This window comes from Aspergillus steynii (assembly GCF_002849105.1).
Source record: "Aspergillus steynii IBT 23096 chromosome Unknown P170scaffold_1, whole genome shotgun sequence".
NCBI classification, from domain to species: Eukaryota; Fungi; Ascomycota; class Eurotiomycetes; order Eurotiales; family Aspergillaceae; genus Aspergillus; species Aspergillus steynii.
The window spans coordinates 470,829-489,277 of record NW_020194398.1 but is presented as its reverse complement, the minus strand read 5'-3'; the positions used below and the strand labels follow the sequence as shown (position 1 = coordinate 489,277).

General features: G+C 52.6%; 9 protein-coding genes across 9 annotated transcripts; 3 read left to right on the top strand and 6 right to left on the bottom strand.

Moving 5' to 3' along the window:
- Positions 1-650: 650 nt before the first annotated feature.
- Positions 651-2,477, top strand: P170DRAFT_460130 (putative COPII-coated vesicle protein). The gene is made up of 3 exons (XM_024851912.1): positions 651-852; positions 952-1,530; positions 1,613-2,477. The coding sequence occupies exons 1-3, from the start codon at positions 762-764 to the stop codon at positions 2,128-2,130; spliced, it is 1,188 nt and encodes a 395-aa protein (XP_024709076.1). The 5' UTR covers positions 651-761; the 3' UTR covers positions 2,131-2,477.
- Positions 2,381-4,779, bottom strand: P170DRAFT_431586 (uncharacterized protein). The gene is made up of 3 exons (XM_024848071.1): positions 4,701-4,779; positions 3,914-4,624; positions 2,381-3,830 (listed from the first exon to the last, which is right to left on the bottom strand). The coding sequence occupies exons 1-3, from the start codon at positions 4,755-4,757 to the stop codon at positions 2,595-2,597; spliced, it is 2,004 nt and encodes a 667-aa protein (XP_024709075.1). The 5' UTR covers positions 4,758-4,779; the 3' UTR covers positions 2,381-2,594.
- A 562-nt stretch (positions 4,780-5,341) lies between these two features.
- Positions 5,342-6,405, bottom strand: P170DRAFT_420582 (RNA polymerase III-inhibiting protein MAF1; the record flags this gene model as incomplete). Its single annotated transcript, XM_024847302.1, has 2 exons — positions 5,342-6,331; positions 6,400-6,405. The coding sequence occupies 2 exons, from the start codon at positions 6,403-6,405 to the stop codon at positions 5,342-5,344; spliced, it is 996 nt and encodes a 331-aa protein (XP_024709074.1).
- A 115-nt stretch (positions 6,406-6,520) lies between these two features.
- On the top strand, positions 6,521-7,180 carry P170DRAFT_431585 (uncharacterized protein). The gene has a single exon (XM_024848070.1). The coding sequence runs from the start codon at positions 6,792-6,794 to the stop codon at positions 7,023-7,025; it is 234 nt and encodes a 77-aa protein (XP_024709073.1). The 5' UTR covers positions 6,521-6,791; the 3' UTR covers positions 7,026-7,180.
- P170DRAFT_431582 (AP-1 complex subunit sigma) lies at positions 6,980-8,251 on the bottom strand. The gene is made up of 5 exons (XM_024848069.1): positions 8,176-8,251; positions 8,087-8,120; positions 7,880-7,997; positions 7,528-7,802; positions 6,980-7,192 (listed from the first exon to the last, which is right to left on the bottom strand). The coding sequence occupies exons 1-5, from the start codon at positions 8,184-8,186 to the stop codon at positions 7,160-7,162; spliced, it is 471 nt and encodes a 156-aa protein (XP_024709072.1). The 5' UTR covers positions 8,187-8,251; the 3' UTR covers positions 6,980-7,159.
- Positions 8,252-9,975: 1,724 nt separating this feature from the next.
- P170DRAFT_347547 (MARVEL domain-containing protein) lies at positions 9,976-10,707 on the bottom strand (the record flags this gene model as incomplete). Its single annotated transcript, XM_024843636.1, has 3 exons — positions 9,976-10,191; positions 10,321-10,587; positions 10,666-10,707. The coding sequence occupies 3 exons, from the start codon at positions 10,705-10,707 to the stop codon at positions 9,976-9,978; spliced, it is 525 nt and encodes a 174-aa protein (XP_024709071.1).
- Positions 10,708-11,676: 969 nt separating this feature from the next.
- On the bottom strand, positions 11,677-14,029 carry P170DRAFT_504688 (PPN1 endopolyphosphatase family protein; the record flags this gene model as incomplete). Its single annotated transcript, XM_024854217.1, has 4 exons — positions 11,677-11,843; positions 11,898-12,627; positions 12,684-13,852; positions 13,914-14,029. The coding sequence occupies 4 exons, from the start codon at positions 14,027-14,029 to the stop codon at positions 11,810-11,812; spliced, it is 2,049 nt and encodes a 682-aa protein (XP_024709070.1). The 3' UTR covers positions 11,677-11,809.
- A 1,235-nt stretch (positions 14,030-15,264) lies between these two features.
- Positions 15,265-15,783, top strand: P170DRAFT_345189 (uncharacterized protein; the record flags this gene model as incomplete). The annotated part of the gene is made up of 1 exon (XM_024843503.1): positions 15,265-15,783. The coding sequence occupies one exon, from the start codon at positions 15,265-15,267 to the stop codon at positions 15,781-15,783; it is 519 nt and encodes a 172-aa protein (XP_024709069.1).
- A 735-nt stretch (positions 15,784-16,518) lies between these two features.
- P170DRAFT_346545 (uncharacterized protein) lies at positions 16,519-17,399 on the bottom strand (the record flags this gene model as incomplete). The annotated part of the gene is made up of 2 exons (XM_024843570.1): positions 16,519-16,769; positions 16,838-17,399. 2 exons carry the CDS (start codon positions 17,397-17,399, stop codon positions 16,519-16,521), a joined length of 813 nt encoding a protein of 270 aa, XP_024709068.1.
- Positions 17,400-18,449: the final 1,050 nt, after the last annotated feature.

The following is an 18,449-nucleotide window of genomic DNA, read 5'->3' as shown; positions in this document are numbered from 1 at the left end:
TATTTGTAATAATAATAATTGTTTGACTATCAAGTTGCATAAACTGGTCGGGAACGTTTGTGATTTTTTGCACCCCATGTTATGATTGAATCTGAACTTGAGGAGGTGGACGACAGGGATTTCATTCTATACCCTTACCTGAGCATTCCTATGCTTCCTCATGATGTCCGTTTGTTGTCTCTCGTTTTTTTCCCTTGCTGAAAGCCTGTTGCTGTGATTTTGTTACGACCCTGGAAGCTGTTTGTTGCATGCCCATTCTTGTCTCTCGTTACCATTACATTTTCATTTTTCTTTCATATTGCATTTCTCTCGGTGGGACGATGAGTTCCATTAGACACAGATGTATATTTATTATTTTCTTCTTTTGTTGCTTCACCTTGTCTCATTCCGCCCATGATCTTGGAGAATTGCGTGAAGAAGGCAGGGGGGATGTTAGAGCCGGAGCATTGATGCATATACACTTACGAGATACACTGGACAGAACTGTAGACAAATGATGAACGAGGGATTTCCTCATGTTTCAATCCCATTCCATTCCGAAGAGCGTGGTCTAGAGCCGTGGTTTCCTCAGGCACCGGGGGCTATCGATAAGGGCGGGATGTGGACTACTTGGCCTCAACTTCCCGCTGCTTTCTCCTCTCCGCACCACTGCCTCATCCCCATTCGCTCCTTCACCCTCCCGCCGTCCGACATTCCTTTTGATCGCTTTATTCATGCCTTGATTTGTTACTGTGACACCTGCTCTCTGATTTGGACTCGTGATGAATGGGTACTCGGGGCATGGCCTGGATGAAGATGCATTCGGGGAAAAGCCCAGCTCAAAGGGCGGCTTGCAAACATTCGATGCCTTTCGTATGCATCCCCATTGAGCCCTCGTCCACTCCCCAATTGGACTGAGAAGGATACAATCAAGGACCAACAGATCATGCTAACCCCCGTTCTAACTCTCAGCCAAAACCAAGCCCTCGTACACCACGCCCTCGCGCCGCGGCGGACAATGGACGGTTCTAATCCTCCTCGTCTGCTCCATCTTCTCCTTCTCCGAATTCCGCACCTGGCTCAAGGGCACCGAGAACCACCACTTCAGCGTCGAAAAGGGCGTCTCGCATGATCTCCAATTGAACCTGGACATCGTCGTCCAGATGCCCTGCCAAGCCCTCCACGTCAACATCCAAGACGCCGCGGGAGACCGCATTCTCGCCGGCGAGCTCCTGAAGAAGGACGACACCAGCTGGAAGCTGTGGATGGATAAACACAACTACGGCTCCGGCGCGTACCAGACTCTCAGTCATGAGGATGCCTACCGTCTCTCCCAGCAGGAGGAGGATGCGCATGTTCACCACGTCCTGGGCGAAGTGCGTCGCAATCCGCGCAAGAAGTTCCCCAAGGGTCCGAAGTTGCGCAGGGGCGACTCGGTCGACTCGTGTCGGATCTATGGCAGCTTGGAGGGCAACAAGGTGCAGGGAGATTTCCACATCACGGCTAGAGGCCATGGATATCGAGACTTTGCGCCGCATTTGGATCACGATAGTACGTTTTTCCCTTCCCGATTGTCTTCCCGTACACCCCGGTATCACTTCCAGGATGCAAGACTAAACTGCAATATCTGCAGCCTTCAACTTCACGCACATGATCACCGAACTCTCCTTCGGCCCTCATTATCCCACCCTCCTCAACCCCCTCGACAAGACCATCGCCTCCACCGAATCCCACTACTACAAATTCCAATACTTCCTCTCCGTCGTCCCCACCATCTACTCCAAGGGCTCTCGCGCGCTAGATATCTTCTCCGGCGCACCTCCTTCGCAGCAAACGCACTCCAACAGCAAGAACCTCGTCTTCACGAACCAATACGCCGCCACCACGCAGGCCGACGAGCTGCCCGAAAGCCCGTTCTTCGTCCCCGGTATCTTCTTCAAATACAACATCGAGCCTGTCCTGCTGATGATCAGCGAGGAACGCACCTCCTTCCTCTCTCTGCTTATTCGTCTCGTGAACACCGTCTCCGGTGTCATCGTTACCGGCGGCTGGCTGTATCAGATCTCCAGCTGGGCCAGTGAGCTCCTGGGTCGGAGACGCGCGCGGAAGTCCGAAGGTGTGCTGACTGGAAGACACCATGCGGAGGAGTGAGTAGTGAGCTGGTTCGACGCTTCTCACTCGTACTTTCCGTTCTCTATTTAGGGCTTGATGCCCCTTTGCAAATCTGGAGTCTCTTCTTTTGTTGCTTTTGGTCCTGGTGTTTTATTCTCTTGTTTTGTACAATTGTACGGGTCTAAATTTGGTTTATCTTTTTTAACCTTTCTGGTTTTCTGTTGAATACTCGCCCGTGGATATCCATTGATTATCGATTGCTTTAGAGCACAAAATACATATTGCGGTTTATCTTTCCAGAAACAGCGAAACCAACGGTATCTGTCCTCCGCAAAGAAATTCAGTGTAGTTCGTAAATGAGATATAACCCCGAGGTATATTGATTGAAACCCCCTTTAACCCACACAGACCGACCGACCATTCGACTCCCATCAATATTCTAAATTCAAAACAAATAAACAAATAAAAAGTTACTCATCATGAAACCATGACCATCCGAATCCTTATATCTCAAAAATCTCACCCATCCCGACCCCGGCCCCCTCAGCCCCCGCGCGACTATCAACCAAATCCAAGCGCCAGCCCTGCCAGTCCTTCAACTTGGTCTTGATCTCGCGGACCCATTCGACGCGCTTCCGCGCCTCCTCTTCGGCCTGCGCGCGCGCGAACTCCGCCTCGTCGAACTCGTCGTCCAGGTTCTCTTCGGACAGGAGTTCCAGACTGCCTCGCGCGGCGGGAGGGTGCTGCTGATTCGAGGGCGCACGGCCTCGGTTGCTGCCGCCGGTGAACGCGGCGATGCCGCTGGAGAGCACGGTCGAGAAGGACGAGTGCTGCTGCTGGGCCAGGCTGCGGCGACGGGCGTGCTCGGGACTGCCGCCGACGAGGTCGACATCGTCGAAGGTGTTGGCGGCGGCGGCGTGGTTGTTGGCGGAGTCGGGCGCGAAGTCGGAATCTTGGCCGCCGGTGGCGGCGAGTTCATGCTTTCGGTCTTGCCAGACGCCGCGGCGCAGGTCGAAGACTTCGCCTTCGAGGTCGCGGATGCGCCGCGAGAGGCGCGAGCGCTCTTCGTCCTCCAGCTCGTCGATGGCGTCGTCGTCGGCGCCGCCGCCCCCGCCGACTTCGCGTTTCTTCACCTGCTCTTCTTTCAGGCGGAGGTTCTCGTTCTCGATGCTGGCCAGTTTCTTGCGCAGCGCGGTCGCTTCCTTCTCGGCTTTTTCGCTCTCGCGGAGTCGAGTGGAGTGCCGGGCCTCGGACTCTTTGTGGAGGTTGCCCATGGCCTGGAGCTTCTTGTCTAACGTTTCGATCTTCTTCTCTGATTCGGTCTTTTCGTTCTTCAGTTCTTCGATCTCTCGCTCGAGGTTCTTGATCAGGGTTTCTGTCGACGTCTTGTCCACGCCCTCCTTGACGGCCTTCTCGGAGGCACGCGTGAGAGCGGTCTTGGTGTCTGTGAGCTCGTTCTGCGTCTTCTCGAGGGCGGTTTCGCTGCGCGATAGCTTCTCTTCCAGAGCCGCAATCTGCTCTTCATGCGCAGTGTTTGAACCAGTCTGCTCGGTCAGCTGCGCCCTCAGGTTGGAGATTTCGAGCTCCATCGCCTCGATCGTTGCGGATTTCGACTCTAACTGCTGCACCAGATCCGCCGGCGGCGATTCCGTTGTTCCAGGGGAAGCGCCGGAATTGTTGCGGTGAGTTCTCGTTTGGAGATGCGAGTTCTGTCGTTGCAGCGATGCGATCTCAGCTTTCTGTAATCGTAGTCAGTCTGTCAGTAGCTCTTTTGTACAACCTTGCTACCCAGCATTTCGATCTGCGAAAGAGGCTCTCTTACCAACTCATCGATCTCCCCCACCTTCTGCTCCGCCTTCTCCAACTTATCCTTCAACTCCGCCGCATCAACACTCGACTCACGGAGATCCTCCAGCTGATCCTCCGTCTTCCTCCACCGACTCGTCCCGTCCTCCAACTCCTTCTCCAGCCGCTTATTCTCCTTCTCCAGCTCCTCGATCCGCGTCGACTGTTTCCGATACACCTCCTGCACGGAATCCCCGTCCGCCGACAACGGCGGCAGCGACGGCGACTTGATCGTCGCCGATGGAGACGGAGACACACTGCCCTGAGACACAGACGTCTTGCGGAACGACGACGACCGCATCTTCGACTGGATCGAGAGCGAGGGCTGGCGGCCGTGGGTCGCGCGCGGGGCGTCTAGCCGCGTCGCACTCTGCGGTTCGGCCTCTGGCCCAGGCGAGGTCGGAGCATCGGGCATGGGTTCGACGGGCGATTCTGTGCGCTCGGGCACCGGCTCTGCTTGAGGTTCCGAGGAGGACTCGGGCTGAGGCGCGGCGGCATCATCATCCTGGGCGGGTGCGGCAGCGGCGGTGTCCTCGTCCGGTTTCTCTTCCGGGGCGGGGGACTCTTCATCGGGTGTGGGTTTGGGCGGTTCGGCGTCTTGCGATGATTCGGCCTCTTTGGGGGTGTCGGCGCTGGTGCTGGTGCTCTTCTTGTTGGCTTTCTTCTTTTGTTTTTGCAGCTGGGCGACCTGTTTTGGGTGTCGGGGTTAGTGGTGGGGGCAGAACAGCAGATCGCTCACGCGGGCTGGGGGGAATAGAACTCACCCTCTTTTTGGCAGCCGCGAGCTTCTCGGCCTTGAGGCGCTCCTCTTCGTCAGCCATGGTGGGTGTGTATCTGGGGAAGTGGGAATGGAAGTGAGAGGGAGAGTTGGTCTGGGCGGAACGGACAGCTTTCCCCGTGTCCCTCGCACGGGCCATCCTCGCCGGGCCCTGACAGCTGGACTCTACAGAAGGGCCTACGCCTGTCGACTCGATCTACACTTTCTACTCGCTCATCCCAAGTGGCATGATTCCGAATCATTATATTCATCTGGGACTAAACCCGTACAGGATTCACAAAATTGCTGAATCAAACCATCGCAGCATGAACGCCTCCTCTCGAACCAATCTCCCGAGCGCCGCCTATGCAGCGCAGCACCATCATGGATCCGGAAAGAACAGGAAGCAAATAAAAGAGCAAAAAGCGAGCGAGCGTGAGAAACAAAACAGCTGCAGAACCATCGAGGCCTGATAACAATTAGGGGCCCCGTCCCTCATAACACACCCCGAACGCCTCATCCTCAAATGCAGGTTGAATGCACAAAAAGAAGTCATTAAAAGAATAAGAAAGAGACTTGCACAAAACCTTATACACTGAAGAATAAATCAAATCATCAAGAATGTCGTAAAAGCGAGAGTTGGCGAGGTTAAACCTCCATGGCGTCGGCGATTTCCTCGCTCATGGCGCGGACAGTCCCCTTGCTACCAGAGCGAGACCGGAACTCTTCGTCGCTGAGCAAATAATTGTCATATTCGTCGACGACCGGTCGACTAGGCTGGAGTGTGCTATCACCCTCGTCACTCTCACTCTCCTGTTCCTCGAGGTCGGCTCGGTCGCCCAGCCAGTATCGGGCGCGTTTGCTGGACCCCAGTTCGGGTGTCAAGTAACCATCGTCGAACGTTCTCTTGGTCGGTGTTGAAGCGACGCCCTCACTGGGCGTATGGCTCAGAATGGGGATAGCTCGCAGATAGATGTAGCAAACGCGTTTGCGCAGTCGGTTGAAGAAGAAATAGTGAAGGCTCCAGATAGCACCATCGTCGGCATCGGACGGATCTTCCTCGGGCGAGTACGAATAAAGGGAGCATTCCTTCAGCGACATCTGCGAGTCGATAATCTTCCAGAGTCTCGGTCCCCACGTAGACGATGCCCCGGCATTGTATGAGCCGGATATCGTGACCGGCGATGGTGGCGTGAGATCGATTGCTTCGCGAGGCCGCAGGTTGAATAGCGTGGTATCGATCGTGTTCATCACCCTCTTCAAATTCCGCTCGCGATGGAAATCGGACGGGCGCAAGACGTGAGAGAAGTCATAATCCGGGTGGCTCGCATTTAGTGTGGCGATCAGATAGGCAAACGTCCGGCGGCTCGAATGCTCACTCAGGGGGCCGAACGGGCTAGAGCGGGACAGGTTGAGTGACGCAGCAGCATCCGACGCGTTAGGAGGCGATAACGATGCCGACAGGCGCAGAACCGACTCGTATTGCGCTTCTAGTGATTGCTCGATGTTTTTGTACAATTTGCGATCGGCGCGAGCAGCCTTCGTGGTGTACAGATCGCAACCTCCAAGGATATGGCAGTCGGCAGTGTCGAAGTTCAGCGAACTCGTAACATCCTCGATCTCAGGAAGAGGGAGAAACTGATCCGATCACCGGGTTAGCAGCTAATTCAGTGCCAGGGTTGAGGCGGCAGCGTTGGGGTGCGCACCTTCATCTTCAACAAGAGCGGTCAAGCCACGCGGGTCAGACCACGCAATGTCGGGAATCGGGGAATTGGAAATGGCGTCGGAAAACAAACGACACCCTGCAAGGAGATTCAAGAATCGAAATATCAACAGAACGGAGTGTCAAAGTGATTCCTGATCACTTGCAACGTCGCCGATCGGAGATAAGAGAACGAGTGAGCTGGCAGGTGCTGTGGAGATAGCAGCTGTCGTCAGGAGCGGCTACGCGGATTGGAGGGGGATTTCGGGCAACGCAGAGTTAATAGAAGAGATTCACAGCGCCAGCATCCATGGCCAGCGAATCCAGGGGGCAGAAAGGAAGATGGACAAAGTCGCAGAGCGATGGAAATGAATGAATGGACGGGGGAATGGATGGATGGACACATTGGGGGCCTTTGGGGGATGCGCCGAGGGGGCGCGGATCACGTGGGCGCCGCGATCGGCCAGTGAGATCACCCGGCGCCTTCACGGGTTCCGGTCGATGATGGCGACCCAAACGCTGGTTCCATCCATGGATTCAGATCAGCCCTTCCTGGCTCAGATTGCCGACAACTTCCCGATCGTCCTGGTAGGAGTCAATGTGGTATTAATTAGTCTGAGGTCGCAATGATAGCAAACGCCTATGTACGTCCAACGCCGTCGGTCCAAGCAGCGCAAAATATACCCCAAAGAGAAAAAGAAAAAGCGATCTTCCAACGATAGATAGAAACACAGGAACGCTCAGGTGGTGACAGTAATCGCGCGCTACATCAGCTTCGTAACCACATCTTCCTCAACCTGGGGTCCAAGCCACATTAGCCTATGTTGGGACACGACGTGCGCAACCCGGATAATGCAGCGAGGGGAGTAACGGAGAGAAGTATGGGATGGAGAGTGTAGATTGCAGAGGGTTGGATTGTGGGTTTGGAACTGGCAGTACCAGAGGAGAGTTTGGGGGTATCGCCAACAACCCTCCACCCAAAAGGAGAGGAAAGGATACCCCCGTCAAGAATGGACACTGCAAGAGACAAAGCACCAAACCAAATCCCCAGGGGCAAAGGTAAACCAAGCAGCAAGAAAACGATGCCAATATATCCAAGTGTCGGGGTCAAAAGACAAAGGGGTCAACTCACCTCCATATCTTCCAGGCTGTCCTGTTGACTAATGCACCGCAACACATTCTTCTTGCTACTTTCCTGCATTTCTCCTGCCAGCAAGAGCTCATCCAAGATAAAGTAGGCCTTCTGGAAGTTGAAGATAATATCCAACTCGCACACGTTTCCGTAGTACTTGTCCATCTGCTCGACGTATCGGTGCACGACCTCAAGGGTGATCAACTCGTTGTCGGTGGAGGCGCATCCGGCGATGAAGAACAGCGAGGCATAGCGACGGTAGACGACCTTGGTATCTGTCGGAGAGGGCCGGTCAGGGGTACGGCCTTGGGGGACACGGAGGCGAGGAGGGCATCTCGAATAAGCGGCCTACCTTTGTACTCGAGGAAGTTGCACATGCGGGTGCGACGAGACAGAACCAGCTGGGTCACATCCTTGATGATTTTGGCCTTCTCCTTAGGCGACAGGGTGGTGAACCATTTGGCAAGGCGCTGCGAGGAAGAAAGAATTCGTCGGTCAGTCCGTCAGCTCCAGGCCAGACTCCCCGGAAGTTGGGTGGGCGACGAGAGAGGAGACATACCACTTTGCCCTGGCGGGACAGCAAAATCAAGTAGCTGGGCCAGTCAGTCAGCACATTGCCAGGGGAATTGAGAGCATGAAAAGGCTCACTGGATAGCCATTGTGCGAGATGATGGGGGGTAAAGTGGGGATGGAAGGGAAAAAAAGGCCACAGAAGCGACGGTGTTGTGGATGTTCGAAGAAAGCACCGGCGCGGCTCTGGTCAATTTCTTTGCTCGGGCCGCCCGCATCTGCCCCGCCGCTTGTCAGGAACATTTTTCCTTCTTCCATCCCCTGCTCGTCACTCTTCATTTCTTCTCTACAAGTGCTGGACGCTTCTCGGCTCTCCTCTTATACTGTCTTATACTTTGATGTGTCTGTTGTACCAGTGAACCACGTTGCCGCTCCCGAGGGTCGTCATGCCAACTCTAAGCTCACCCCTATGGCAATTTCTCTTGAACTGGAACATCTGAGGATTATTATTATTTCTTCTCGTATAACGAACAAGCTAGAGGGATTCATGGATTGATCGCCGCCGACTTGCCAATTGCACCTGATTGCAGAATGCTATCAATGGCAATGCCTCAAAGAATCACTAACTACAAACATCTACTTCTCTACAGGGCATGATCTCTCCGATCCTCATCGATAGACCTACCATGTCCCATTGCCTTGCCGTTCGATCAGTGTGACTCCGATATACTCTCCTCGCTACCTTTGTCCGACTGTTCTATCCGTCTTCAATTTTGCACGCCCACAACAAACATCAGCAAAAGACCATTCAAGATCTCAACCGAGTCTACCATCCAATCCTAGGGAGGAAAACCCCCTCGCCTCCGACAATTGAATCAGACTGGAAACATATTCTTCAAATGGCAGTTAGTACCTTGAAATGGAGCCGGAACTACGGAAATCACCGAGACGCGGCTACCGGGGACATGGTATAGAATTCGCCATAGCCAAATGACTCGGGCTATCGTCGATAGACCTAGCTACGGCTGTGACCTCAAAGAGGATATTACTGCAATGGAGCCCTAAAGTAAATGTACCTGCTCTACGGGGGTGCTCCGCTGTTCAGAAATTCTGCTGGCGTCCCTAGAACAAATAAGTAGGCGCTCAAGTCCAGCATGTTGTACACATCGTGTGCAAAGGACGTCCGGGCGAATTCCATAGTAAGCGACCACAGGGTCAGATATCTAATTCTAGAAGGGACTTAAGACATCTCGGACGTGATAATGGCGAGTCTAGCGAAATATATTCTTGCCAATGCACGACCGGAGAGTGCTAATCTAGTACAATCTATGGTATACCAGTTTCTTGACAGACAGATGATAAAACTACAAATCGATCATATATAGAACAAGGTGCAATCCAAAAATCATCAATTCCAAATTACACCACTAAACATACAAAGACACAAAACTCCAGCCTCCCCCATGGGCTATCCCACCGTCCATCCGGTTCCCCAGTACCCAAACCTATTCCATTGCACCCCCGAGAAAAGAAATCCATTTTGTTCCGAATATCGTCACACTGACGGTATCAACAGACTTGAGTCCCATAAACTCCAACCATCGTAAAATGATATTAACCGTTGATAATGATTAGGTAACGTCGTTATCGTCAAGCTCTCCACCGCATTAAGAACTTAAAGCATAGAATGAGTGTGATCCGATCACTCGGTAGCATTGCAGAGATTGGCACCGTATTATGTAGGTATTATAGAATTAGATGCCAACTTGAGATGATGAGATTGCGTCGTCGACGTCGGTCGATTTGTAGTATACTTGTGTCCGCGCCCGGAAATCAGGACATGAGGCTTCTCGCCGACACAAATCTCTAGACATTCACATCAGCATTATGAAATGGAGAAACTTTATCAGAAGGCACCATACCAAGTGATAAACACTCTTAAACCTGCGCCATGCTGGGACGAGTCCCACGGGCAGGGCCGGTGCGTCCACGAAGGTTGACGCCAGTCCGACGGGAGGCCATGATAGACATGACGACCGACACCGTGTATCCAGCCCACGCGAACCACAGGAAAGCGGTAGAGGCCTGAGCCTCACGGCAGCGCTTTTCGCGATGGAAAGAGCCGTCGGTGATCTCGTTGTTGAGGGTGTAGGCCTATATGATCGACAATCAGCCAGTGGATCTCAGTGGGTTTCGACCATCGATAACAATGTACGACAGCAACCGCCGAGCAAGCGGAATGTGGCCACGGGGGCAAGTCAAAACAGGAAATAGCACACGTACGTTGTTGCTGCAGCTGTGAGACTCCAGCTTGGCCGCCAGTGCGATACCGGATGTGAGGAAGAAAATGGCGTTCAGGGTGTCCAGGACGATCATGAGGATGGGGTGGATGGCCCAGTCGGGGTTGAACGAGGCCGGGGTCAGGTAGAGGAGCGAAAACATCGAGAATGCCGCAACAAACATGGTGTAGTTGACCGTGGCAGGGTTCCCGGCGAAGGATTCGTTGATCATGTTACCGATCAGGGCCATGACGAGCAGGGTCCAGAGAAACTGTTTGAAGAGGACAGGGTATTAGCGATGAATCGATAACCATCGTGTTCATCAGAGCAGTAGAGATGCGCGACCTACCTCCCACAGCCGCAGGCCAACGGCGATACCTTTCATGGCCATTTTAGCGACTTTGACTGGTGTTTGATGGATGGGTTAGACGTCGCGGGAAATGTTGATCGGTGATCTGAGAGAAACGAGTCTCGAGAGCTTAGATGAGAAAAAGCAGCGGAGTTGTGAACCGACAAGGAACGCAGGGATGAACGGTCGGGTTGATATTTGAAGGAACGGAATGACCGGAGGGCGGCGATGACGATATGCTGGCGGGCTGCTGCTACTACGTCATGCGAATCATGAAATCACCACTGTTTCGACTCAACCCACTCGGAAATAGCTGAAGAAAAAATGGAATAAAAGTCTGAGAGTACTTTGGTGGTCGTCGACTTCAAAAGACAGTCCAGTTAGTCCGATCTCCCTCTGTCAGGAGAGTAGATCAGCAACTATTTATATAGTAGGTAGACAGCTAAACTCACAGCTCTGCAGCCTAGGCTACTCCATCCTTTTGCACATAAAAATAGTACGCGCCTCAAACACCGCACCCAAACGTCTCGGCAAATATCAAACAGCAAACTAATGCAGGCCAGAGCCTTACGACAACCACTCCTCCCGCCGTCATCCGGCATGAAACGTTGATGCCGTCACCAACGGCCACCGCGAACCCCCAGCAGCCTCTTGATTGGCTCTCACGGTGCTTCTACAGATCCATGGGATGTTCAGAAGTTTATTCAATCGATCGTGTATGATTGCCAGCTGACCTGGCAGAGTCCTGGCAAGACTCTGTGTCTAGACTTGGTAGTTACCTGTTGATTTCTAATGAGTCTCGGAATGACGAACCGGCACCATGATGGTGTTCTAATACTGCCCGTGCAACCCAGAGATCATGAAACAAGGCTGAATGGGAATACTAAAGCGCCGGTGGCTTGATTCAACAAATCATTTTGTCACTCTATGAAACCTGCAGGAGTGTTCAGGCACACAATGAATGTGTTACCCTCGCTTTGTTTAATTCTAGTTAAAGCTATGCTACCTCAAATATCCATAAGCCATAAGCCATAAGTAAACCGATGCAAACTGATCTAGCTATATCAATAGAAGTCAAGCAATACTTTCCAAGTAAAGGTCAGAGCATGGTATGTAAAACAAGCTTCTAAACACCAACCAAAGCCTACGGCTTGAACTGACTTTGTACAGACCCGTACCTAGGTAGACTATTAGCACAATCATTTGCAACATAGGTCAACATGCAAACTTACCCCTGGGTGCATTGTCTACCGAGCGTGGCGCTTCCACTTCTCATGTAGCAGATCTTCGCCTCCCAGCATGCGGCAGTCGTGCAATCAGGGCTCTTGACGCTCAGTCGGCCCTGCAGTCTATTCTGCAAAGTAACCAGCTCCCCGTCATCCTCCATCGCCTCGGTGACCTGGTGCCAGAATGTCGCGTTCAACGGATCACTCTCACCCCATCCAGCCGCGGGCCCATAGGTGTCTCTGGTAGAGTACTCAAAGCGGTATACCGGGCCAGTCGTTTCGAGAGAGGAGAACTCCGAAACGTTGCTGAAGAAGGTATACGCTTCGTAGACGTTGAAGTCTCCAGTGTCAACTTCATACATCCGGAACCCGCTGTTCAGGTTGGTCAAGGGCGTGATGCTGGGTCCAATCCAGCCAGTCGCTAGAGCGGTGTCTCTATTTTGTTCGGTGCCGTTATTCGAATAATAGATCATGAATTCGTCCTCATGAGTATGGCCGTAAAAGATGTTCGCAATGACATGCGGCGAATAACGATCCACGATCTGATAAAAGAGATCTGTGGGGTTGGGAAGGGGGTTCGATCCGTCCCACCCAGAGGGAACATGGCCGACAATCCAGACTCGCTCATGGCTGTCTTCTGCTTTTTGAAGCTCGGATATCATCCAGGAAAATACACCCGAATTATCAGCCTGCGTTGTATTGATGAAGTTGAAAAAGTTGCTTCGATACCAGAAGTCTAGATATGAACGGTCAGCATCTACCATTGAAAAGGTAGGTATTATATGTGTGTACCTGTGTTGAAAGTAATCACACGCAAGCCGTAGTGAGTTTTGATTGAATAGCCACCATAATGTGTACTAGCTTCTGCGGCAGTCTTTTCATTAATCCATCCGCCATGCTGCCACAGCCCAGCTAAATGCTTATAGTTCCAGCTGTTCTGTTGGCCTAACGGACCCGGTAGGCTATGAGAAGGTGCGAGGTTCTCGGGACTGGTGTCATGATTGCCTAAAGCGGCAAAGACCGGGCCTGTGAGGTATGATTTGAGCATACCAAATACACTCGTTTCGGTATATTGAGTATAGGCCCTGTCAATTTGGATAGCGGGATTGTCATGCGAAATCAAGTCTCCCGTGTACAGCGTGAACGCCAACGGGTCCTTGCCTTCCCCGGTTCCGGTCAAAGGAGCAAGTGCTTCCAGGGCAGCAAGTGTAAGGTCATAGGGTGTGTCACATTTGTATGCACCATAGGACGAGGCTGGCAGAACAACTTGATCCTCAAATTCGGAGTTATGAAGGTTGGTCCGACAACACATCCCGGATGTGCAGTTTGCTTCAGAGCCCACAGAGTACCGCGGGTCCAGATGGATATCAGAAAGATGCAATACCTTGATCCGCTCACCACTAGGTTTGGGCACGCTAGTATCTGCTGGCTTGGGTTTTGGAAACAGATTGGTTGTGTCCAGGCGGGTTTGAGGCTGACTGCAGACATCGCTATCCAGGTAATAACAGATGTAGTCGCCATCAGAACCTTCGACGTCTGCATAATAGAGCACCTGTGTCCAGGGGACTCCGAAAGCCGTTTCAGTGTACTCGTTCTCGCATTCCTCGTCCGATTTGAAGCCAAACATCTTACACAAAGAAGTCATGGCATCGGGAACCAGTTTAGGGGCATACAGAGCCGCAGGCTTAGCAGCAGACAGCGCCGCTTTGCAAGTGCTGCAGGTATCTGCATTTCTGCTGCCATTGAAAATGCTCGTCACATTTGCCACCGTCCTCTGGATCATGGCTTTCTGTTGGCGATCCGATAGTTTCAGAAGGGGAATCGGGAAGACCACAGGGTCATGGTTCTCTGGAATCGTATCGGGATTGGTTAAGTTATGGGGAAATGTAATATTCAATATAGGATCATGAATAGCTGGCTGAGGTTGCTGGGTCGGTTTTGCCGGTAGGTAATGGTAAGATCTTCAAGACATTATTGGTGAGCACTCTTAGCCAGCTTATTGGTTGCCATTATTCGACTCACGAGAAAACACTCGTCGGGAACCCAGGCTGGGCCACATAAGACGACGATCCAGGCAGTGACGAGGCCTCGGCGAATTCGGCCGGCAGCAAGCCAAAGCCGGCTAAGACTGCCTGCATTCTCATAAGGCGCAGGAGTATAGACCCCATTGGTGACTGTCAATTGACGAAATATTCCAAAACGATGGGACTCATGCAACCGATGGCATGAACTCGGCCCGTAGCACTCAATAGAAAAGCAAGGCGATCTGCAAGAGGAGCAAGCAAGTTACGATCCCATAGCAGCGAGGCTTCCATGGAGTATTTCATTCTCGGCCATCTTGATGGCGAGCGTACATTGGCATTGCCTAATCAGGCCAAGGGACGCACGTGGTGACAGAGTGCAGGTCCAGTGGACAAATGATTCGATCAACAAATTATTGCCCTCCCTTGCCGATGCAATATGGATAGTGGGCTAGAAAGGATTCATGTTGGGCGATTGGTTCGGTGTCAGCATTCGGCGCCATTCCCACCGACAACCGGGGCAGCTGTTGTTGGGTGTTTTTGGTCGGGTTGGAAGGAGTTGACGGCGGTTTGTTTGTCAACCGGGGAACTCCGAAAGGGGCATCCCGATCGGGGGGGATCGACACCAGATAGATAGCAGTAGTACCACTCCGTATTGTTATTGTTTTTAAGTTCAGGTGAAAAAGCTTGACATGCAATCAGCCGGAGTGAGCATTGATCAATAACTCGTAAATAGACAATCCAGATTAATTAGGGCTCGGCCAGAATAGGTATTAGCGTGGTCAAAACGCCCTGGTGTACGGAGTATTCGCGCCGACTCACCAGGGCGCCAAGACCGGTGCCTTAGCACCGTTGGTTGTAGCCTTTGGGTGATACAGTGGTGCCTCCCTCCAATGTACGGAGTAGGGGTGATTGATAGACCCCTTTCTCCCAAATCTACTGTCATTTCACCTACGAACCGCCCACTGAAACTCTGAAAGCCGTGGCACTCGATTACTAAGAATGTCTCAGCCCGTACCGACCAAGAGACCCAATCAGCATGGATCCATCCACTTGGGCTCGTCAAGCTCAGGATCGGCGCGATTGACATCTTGAACTCTGGTCCAGACTCTTGATCATGATGTCATGTCGATTCCGTCGACCTCCGGACGCAAGACGATCCATCCTGTTCCTAACCGACTTGCCTGCGATGTCGAGTCCCCAGGCCGGTTGTGATTTGCTGACCATTGGACCCCGGAAAGGCAATCTTTGGCGGTGCGACACACAGAAAGAAAATCACGAGAAGATCACTTGTATTTTCTGATCACGATAATATTCTGTGTTGATATATTCAACTGCCTATATACACAATAATGCCCGTTCTACCCTCTCTAGACGGCTCCTCCTTCGATGCCGACATCCGTGACCGGCATCTGATTTATGATTATTCCGTGCGCGTCGATAACGGAGACACTGAGAAGTGGCGGTATGAAATGTGGTTTTACAACCAAGACCGCATTGTCTATAAGATCCATGGGGGTCCGATGGCCGGTCGAAGAAATTTTCAGTCTGCCACCTATCAATGCATTCGACCCGGCGAGCTGTGGCAGTGTAATTGGCTCGAAGAAACCGGAACACTATGCTCAATAGTGTACGACATACCCCGCAAACGCATCACCGCCCTGCTTGGGTTTTCCAAGGGACATTGGGAGCAGAATGAGGCATCACACGGCGATAAACGGAATCCAGAGGATTTGGCGAGGTGGAGAGGTTTGGCGCGCATCGGCACCCAGGTGGAGCGGAAACTCTTGAGTGAGCAGGCAGATATTGTGGAGGACTTCCGCGGTCCTGGAGATTTGGAACCCATTGAGATGGACTGGCCAACCTTGTGATACAGAGACAGAACTGCATTGGCGAGGGACCCGGGAGAAGTATAACCGACCGAAGGATGTGCGTAAGCTGAGTCTATCCGTGTGATCCAGTACGTAAATTGTTTATCCCAACATGGGTTTCCTGGTTGGCAACGTTAAGCTGGAGCGGCAATGAAACATGTTATTCCTTGACCATGCTATGGAAGGGCACGGGTGGCATAAATATTTACAAGGAAACCGTGCACATAAGGAACAGTGATGATCAGCACTCAAGATTGAAGCGACATGAATCAACCGAGGCGAATATGTCTGCAACAAGGACCGCGCTGAAGTGGTCGTCGACGGAATCTTCGTAGTGGTGTTCACAAGCGACATTGCTATGTGACATCCAGGCCACGGGGTTTGCTGGCACCGACAAGAGGCGAAGGACTTGGCGGCCAGTCATGGAAGTGGGGTAAGACGAGCGCTGCGGGTCGCCCAAGAAAGATGTCTTCATCCAGCTTCAGTCCCCAACTGTTCGAGGCCAGGTCGTGGGATTCTGTTCCCATATACTTGCAAGATCCGTCCAATGTGTCATCGACAACATTCTCGCCGATATCAAAACCGTGTTTTCACAGCTAGGTGAGTCAAGAGAGCCGACAGAATCCAAGACCAAGTAGATATACGGTATGGTATTTCGGAAGACTCGGGACTGAGAAGCCATGTCAGATGAGACACATGGAAAGGAAAAAATAAAACGGACTCTCTTTGGTCCTCCTATGTATCTTGGGTCGATGAGCTCCCAGTCGACGGAGCTTGGACGCAAACCAGTTCTATTTGGACGTCATCCTTGCTGCGCGGAGGAGCACTATTGTATGAAGGGCCCCGGCTGATGATGGCGACAGCTACCTGCTCTGCCTGTTGGCTGGAGGTCATGTTGTCAATGAACCATGTTTTCCACGGGCTTTCGCTGGTGCCGGAGGTCTTCAGAGTCGCTGATAGATCGGTATCCGTTTCTTGTCCGAATGCTAATAAGGTTTAAGTAAATTGACAAATGAGAAGTCAGCGGGCAAGGGGGAAGATCGTTTCCACATACGTTGAACGGGGAAAGTCTGGACGTCAAAGAACGGAGGCGGACAATTGGCCAGGGAGGGCGGGTTGATGAGCATCTGGCTTATAACCGTGTCCAAGGGGTAACTATAATAATCACCCTTCTTGGACAAATCGTAAATGGCCCCTTTGAACGCAGACTTCAAATTGTTGGAGCACTGGGGTCCCCAAACACCGTCACATCCATTATTATCTCCCGCCGGCGTGCCGGTCAAGTTCCCTATTCGCATTGCGATCTCGGATGTGCGGTTTCGATCGATGACGGAGTTATCGATGCGTCGTGCAGCGTACCCTAGCCAGAAGCTAGCCTTCGTCATCGGCTCGTGGCCTTTCCCTCGCGAGTTGGCGTCAAAACCATAGTAAAGATTGATGTCATCGAGGAAGAGAGGAGGGAACCCGAAGGAGACCGCCGTCTGAGCAAGCGGATCAACACATCCACCGTCCCAGAAAGAACAGAGCTGAGCGAGCCCTGACTGAAAGATAGTTGCGAATATTAGAAGGGTCAAGTAGGGTCGAAGCTTCGACCCCCTACCCGATTGCATGGCCATTTGGGGCCGAAACTGAGGCGAATGACCTGTGTTGACGAGTGCGACCGACCAACCTCAGAGAAACAGCAGCCAGCCGACTACCATGCTCATAACCGAGCTCAACAGGGGGGGGGGGTTTTGGCGGTCAGAGGGGATGGGGAATCGATAAACGCGAGTTGTTGCCAGTTGTAGGGATCGGAAAGGTCTATAGCATAATAGGGAGAATGCACTAGGGTATCATCAGAGCGCAAGGGTAAATACGGTATCGTGGAATCCTCGGCGCTTTTTGGTCCGTCCGGGCTCAGCCAGGTCACTCGATTGGGTATTCCGGGGCCAAATAATTCTTCTCTGGTCGTGTGAAGGATCGTCAAAATAAGAAAGGTGTTCCTCCGGCAAGCCACCTTGTGTCCGTCCAACGTCCAGAAGAGCCAAGGGATCAGAACCACGGCCGAACGGTCGACTGCGTGATCGAGGGGATGACGGGAGGGAGGGGAAGTTGTTTACCCGTGCAAGGGCAAGGCAGACAACAAAAATCCAGGGAAAAATGAATGGCAGAACAGATCCGAATCGGGATGGTCCGATGGTTGAAAAACAGCCGGGCGTCTGATCGAGGGCGCCGTCCGTAACGCTGGAAGAAAAGCGGGTGAGGAGAGAGAAAGAGGGAGGGAGGGTGAAAGAAAGAGAGAGAGAGAGCAAGCCCGGTGGGCAGACGAATGGCGTGAAGCGGCGACAGTAGCGGCAAGCAAAGAAAGCAACAGCAACAGCAGCGGTCGGCGTCGTAGCTGCTAAAGCTGCGCTCTTGGGTAGACGCAGAGTTTAAAGAAGGAACGCTGGGCGTGACGGTGATGTCTCCCTTGGCCGGTCGTTGGATTCATCCCAAAAGGCGTGTCTTGCCCGTGAAACAGGGAGTGGTGGAGCCGAGGGGGTCTCTGGCTGGCTCCCTGGCTTTCGAGAGGCATTCTTGGCCCAGCTTGGCCGGCGCCGCTAACAGCCAGTCCCCGCATATCCCCGACCGAATGCGGAAATTCCGGCGGTTGATCCAGCCCCCGGTGCCAGGAGATGGCCACTCAC